At 41.9% G+C, this 6,042-nt stretch overlaps 1 protein-coding gene across 1 annotated transcript; it reads left to right on the top strand.

The window, feature by feature from the left end:
• Nucleotides 1-12: 12 nt before the first annotated feature.
• LOC102219178 (immune-associated nucleotide-binding protein 9-like) lies at nucleotides 13-5,341 on the top strand. The gene is made up of 2 exons (XM_005814503.2): nucleotides 13-200; nucleotides 2,403-5,341. The coding sequence occupies exons 1-2, from the start codon at nucleotides 191-193 to the stop codon at nucleotides 4,175-4,177; spliced, it is 1,785 nt and encodes a 594-aa protein (XP_005814560.1). The 5' UTR covers nucleotides 13-190; the 3' UTR covers nucleotides 4,178-5,341.
• Nucleotides 5,342-6,042: the final 701 nt, after the last annotated feature.

Here is a 6,042-nt window from a genome sequence, read left to right on the forward strand (position 1 = left end):
GTCAGATTTCAGAGATCAGCCAACAGAGGGCAGGCAGCTAGCAGCTTTCTGAAGCGAACAAAGTCCAAATGTTGGGTGTTTCAGACTCAGGCTGACCTCTGACGGAATTCCCTTAAAGGTTGGAAGCCAAATAATAAACTACAGGAGGAAATAACCCCGCTTTTAGCCTGGGAAATGTTTCCGCTGGAACATGGAGCGAGGTAAGATGATAGCCTTCTGTGTTAGCAGGATGCTAACAGTAGCGCGCAGATAATCTGATCCGATGATAAATGATTCCTCTTTTGGTTAAACGTGATCACTGCTTTTTGATTTTGATTTTTTTTTTTTTTAGTGTGTTGGCTGTGATTATAAATCAGCGCTGACGGTTTTACATGACGCTTCTCGACATTTCTGTGCAGAAAGTTCCTGAAGCGCCAGAAACGTGTCACTGTTTACAAACAACACTGCTAACATTGAAGTAGAAGCTGATTTTCGCCATTTTTACTGGGCTATATAGAACACATTTACAAATCCAGGGCCTAATCAGGTTATAAATTTAATCCAGGCCCGGCTCGAGGTAGAAGCAAACTTTGCGCCTGAAAAAGTTGTACAGATACTAGAGAAATCCTTCCAGCATTGAATGTTACTTAACTAGAGCAATAAGTCGAGGCTCATTTAATAAACCTGCTTATGTTTAGAGTCTAAGCCGTTTTCAGACACCTTACACTCAATGAAAATGTTTTAGAGCTGCCTATTTTAAGAGTAAAAACATCACATACAATAATATGCATTAATAAGGACAGTGGACGCCATCTTAGCACTAACATTGCAGTCTTCCCTATCTCCAGTCTTGGGGGTACAACCAAACAGCGCCAAGTAAAATAATGTTCCTGAATTAGCTGCTCTGCAAAACACAACAATCTGTTAAAATATTATTAACAGGGCCAGCCCAAGGCATAAGCAAACTAGGCAGCCGCATCACAATCTGACAAAAAACAATACATAGGCTACATGGGTCTACCTAATCAAAATGACATGAAGTAATAAGTTATTGAAGAAAAAGTGATAAGTAATAAACGGGACATGGGTAAGCTTTTCAAAAGTGTGCTGACTTTCCATCTCATGTTTTTATAAAGCCTTTGCTCTGCTGATGCCATTTGTGGCCAATTCTTAAATTATTTTTAAGAACCATAATGTGAGGGGGGAAAAAATCAGCAATTAAGATGTTTATTTCCAGCCTTTAAGCTGTGACCAGTTATTAATTATTTGTGTTCGGAGAGATGGCTCCATCACCCCACTAAGTGAGAAAACTGTCACCTCAAAGCATCTTTGAAAACATTGTAAACCGTCTTCAGCGTCATCAGTGGCCAGCATGTATAACAGGGTGTTAATTTAAAAATTATTATACATGTGAAACTTGTCAAAATTGGTTTATTTATTCTTTAAATTCAGTTTGGTTAGTCAAAAAGTATTTTCTTCTGAAAATAACACATTTGCTATGTTAGTTATGCTATGTTGCTTTGAACCGTTGGTGGTTACCACAGCAACCAGTAACGGCTTTTTCTGTTGCTAAGTGTGGTTTGTATTAAGTTCAACTCTATATTTTAGACACATTTGACTATATTCAGGGTTTCATGTGTAATTTTGCCGTGTTTTGTGCATGTGTTTTTTACTGTTACCATATTTAATGTGCTTTTTAGCTGTGTGTAATTTTACAGCTCTTAACCACTGTCAACTCTTCAATCAGAGCTATTGTTTGGTTTGTTTAGGGTTATTCATTGTATTTTGTTTAATGTGTAGGTGCTGAAGCTTATGGACTGATGTTAATCACCAACTTGATTTTTTTTCTTATTAGGTATGTTTTAATTTTAGATTCAAAGTAATGTTTCAGGTACTAATTGTGTGGTAGTCTTTGGATGTTATATGTGTGATTTTACATATTTTTCCAGAATAGACAGAGCAACAAACACTGCTGTAATATGTTCATTCTTATTGTTATCTGCTGAAGTCTTGCTCTCTCTCACTGCCTTGCAGCCAGAATGAACCACAGACATGTCTTTGCATATCAGTACAGTGTTCTTTAAAATAGTTTCTTATATATCTAAGCTTCTTTTAACACTTAGTGATATTGAAAATACCTCACTCAGTCTTCTTCATTCAGTAAGAGTCTTTGCACTGAAGAGTGTGGTTGATAACTAAGTCATGATAGCATGGGTTTTTGAGTTTCCGGTAATCGTTTGAGGCGGAGCAAACTGAAAATTGTCTAATTCTCGTCACCACCTAAAATCTTAGCGCACTGTAGGGTTGAGAGATGGAGATGTATTCTTCATTGCTACACAAATTTTACATTACCCAAGGTAGTTGTTGTTAAATGAGTAATGTTAATCAATAGTAATTTAGTGTAATTACCCTTCCTGTTACAGCATTCCCACCTGACAACAAGAACAGAGAGACCGGTGAAATGGAGGAGGACGTTGAAGGTACCTGGGGCGAAGAGCTCCGACTAGTCCTTGTCGGAAAGACCGGGTCTGGAAAAAGTGCATCTGGAAACACCATCCTGGGGCGCAGGCAGTTCCTGTCGCAGATCAGTGCCAGCTCTGTCACCCAGATCTGTGAGCTGGGCATTGCTTCAATGGCAGAAGAAGAGGACGCAGAGCAGGAAGGCAACGCTGTCCCACGAAGGAGGAAGAGGAAGATAATGGTGGTTGATATGCCAGGGTTTGGTGACACTCACCTGAGTGTGGAGCAGACCCACGCAGAGATAGCCAAATGTGTGTCTCTGTCAGCTCCCGGTCCACACGCATTCCTCCTTGTGGTGCCAGTTGGACGCTACACAGACAATGAGAACCAGGCAGTCTGCCAGTTGGGTGACATATTTGGAGCCGACGCGGTCTCCAACCACACTGTAGTTCTGTTTACCAGGGGGGACGATCTGGACGGGGTTGGGATCGAAAAGTACCTCAGAGAGACGGCACCTGATGGACTTAAAGCCCTGATTGAGAGGTGTGGGGGTAGATACCATGTACTCAACAACAGAGAGCCAAATAACTTGGAGCAGGTTAGACAGCTGGTGAGGAAGGTGGATGAAATGGTGAAGCAGAACAACGGAGGGTTTTATACCAATGCGGTGTTTCTAGAGGCAGAGGCCGCCATCACAGAGGAGCAGAACAAGATGTTGAGGGAGCGAGGGCAAACAGAGGGGGAAGACGAATCGGAGGGATCGAACAGTAGCAAAGTTGCAAAACGAAGAAAGTGTGAGTTGGAGTCGGATGGAGGTGATAAGGATTTTAAGGTTGAGAGATGGACGGAGGAAAGCAGGAGCAACCCCTTCCGACTCCTCAGAGACCGGTTCAGAGGCAGGAATCAGGGCATGGGCAGGAGGAGACAGGCTATCCATTCATCCTTGAGCCGCCTGAGGAGGGAAGCAGCTCTGTCCGCTAAAGTGCTGGACAGGGTGAAGATCCTGGTGGCTGCAGGGGCAACGGGCATGGCGGTTGGGGCCATGTTTGGGGCGGCTGCACCTCTGGCGGCGGCAGCAGGGGCCTCTCTCGTAGGGAACTCCGTTGGTTTTGCCGCGGGACAGATGGCAGGGATGTCTGTAGCTGGAGGTACCAGTGTTGGGAAAGCAGTTGGGGCCATAGTGGCGGCTGCCTCTGGAAAAACAGCAGTGGCTCTTGGGGCGGCGACAGGAGGGGTCTTGGGCGGCTCAGTGGGAATTGTCGCTGGCAGCGAGGCCACGAGTTCCCAGGAGGGCGTTTTAGACGCCCTGGGCCAGGTGAGCATGATAGGAACCTCTGCTGTGGGAGTGGCAGCTGGAGTGGGGTGTGCCATGGGAGCTGGAGCTGCTTTGGGTGCAGCTGTGGAGGGAGCAGCGGCACTCAGTGGAGCAGAAACTGCGGTGGCCTCTGCAGGAGGCGGAGCTGCAGGAGCTCTTCAGTGCTCCGCAGCCTTAGCGCCAAATGTCCCACCGGGGGCCGTGTGTGAAGTAGCGGGGCCTGCGTCGGGCCACTGGGGTACTGTGGCAGCAACTACTCGGATCTTAAACGCAGTGGCTGAGATCGGAAAAGCGGCAGCAGGTATTGCTCTGGCTGGTGGTTTGGTAGTGAAAGTGGTGAAGGAGAAAGTGAGATCTGGCACCAGCACTCAAGAGGCCAGTTATTCAGAGAGAAAGTCATATGAAGTCTACTGGAACAAATAAACTGGGACTTAATCTAGAGTGCAATGCCTCTAAATTAGATCATCTTCATGGAACTGCCCATTGTGATGCAGTGGGATATAGTGTAGCCTTATATTTCATACGGATGAAAAGATCCAGCATTTCATTGAAAAGATAAAAAAAGGGAAACAGAAAATCTCGACTGCAGTCCTGAAATCCACTTTTCTGTTTTTCGCACCATTTATCTTAATCAGATGTTAAAAAGTTGTGCCTCTGCTCTTTCCACTGGAACCAAAAGCAATTACATTATTTTTATTAGTAGTAGTAGAGGTGACATCACACCTGCTGTGGTAAATGATGAAATAATTACACAGTTGGCGTAATAAACCAGGTTTTGCAACCTATGTTAGCATATAGCGCTGCTAGCAATAAAAACAGCATACATACTTTTCTTAACTCTGAGATATCCAAAAGGCTGCCACCATTTCTACATCCAGAATTGTTAATAATACAGGGTATAAAAGCCAAAAAGAAAAAAAGGGTTTGCAGGTAATAGCCTTACTATTACCCGTGAAGGTCTTGTTCTCCCGTTAGACATGTTGTAAAAAGTACAGTTTTTACTTAAAGCTTTCTTTGACAGAATTTTGAACATATTACTAATCCTGAAAATATTTAACTTTAATTTTTCTTTGGTCTCCAGCAACTTCAACACTGATACTGAAACCAAAAGCACTTAGGTACAGGGGTTTTATAAAAAATAAAAAGTCACAAACTGATTTGGTGCATTTTGACCTTTGACATTGCTGAAAGAAAATATTTTTTTTAATTTATTTACTGATGTGTTGTTTTCAGTAGTGTGTGGCTTGAATTGAAACAGAAGCACTGAAGGTTCATAAGTATTTTAATAACAGGATTTTTCACTTCCAGAAAGCAGTGGATGTTTTTTGTGTTAGAAGAAGCCGATTTCAACTGGTATTCATTTCACTGTGGTAATAAAGTGTTCCTTTTCAAATACCACAAATGTTATTTTTCATTATTGTGTGTATTGATTGTGTTGTCTTTGTTTGATTAGATAATTGTAATAATAATCTATTTATTCAACTTTCTTGAGCTTATTACTAGTTGAGAGTTTCTGTCCTACTAATGGTATTAACCAGTAAGTGTTGTGTTATTTTAAAATTCAATAAATGTTCTTCAGTTCATCAATCATTTTCTTTTTCTGCTTTGTGTACGGTTTTATGTGGCAAAGGAAAATGATGTGTGGAGTTCAAAAGTTTTTTTTGTTTTTTTAAAATAAAAATCTGAAAAGCACAACATGCATTTCTTTTCTGCTACCGAGTCAACTTTTCAACCAGCTTTGCACATTCAGACTGAATTTAATTTTATGTCTTCTTAACATCAGTTGCTACTGGTTGCCAATTGGATTTAGTCTGGATTTAACTGGGCCATTTCGACTCTTTAAAATGCTTGGATCTAAACCACTTCCATAGTAACTCTGGCCGGATGGTTTGGTTACTGTCCTGCTGGAAGCTGAAGCTTCATCTCGGTCTCAAATTATATTTTGCAGCAATTTTTGGATTTAATTGTTGCAATCTCCATTTAAAGGGGCAGGACACTCACACAGGTTTGTATTATGATTAATTTTTTTTTATTGACTTTATATAGATAATTTGTAAACACGGGATGTGGAGTACTAATAAAAAAAAAACTCAGATTGCCAGCTGAACCAAGCTAGATGTTGTTTATTTATTCCCCTTCAATATTTCCAGGGTGGTGGATTTGACTCATGCGCCGGGTTTCTTTATAATAAGAAGATGGGGGCGCGGTTTATTCAAATGACACACAAGCTTCTGATGCTTGACGTACTATCAGACCACAGTGAATACGAGCCTCTCATTGGCCGAGGA

The sequence above is a fragment of the Xiphophorus maculatus genome, chromosome 16, assembly GCF_002775205.1.
Source record: "Xiphophorus maculatus strain JP 163 A chromosome 16, X_maculatus-5.0-male, whole genome shotgun sequence".
Lineage (NCBI taxonomy): Eukaryota > Metazoa > Chordata > Actinopteri > Cyprinodontiformes > Poeciliidae > Xiphophorus > Xiphophorus maculatus.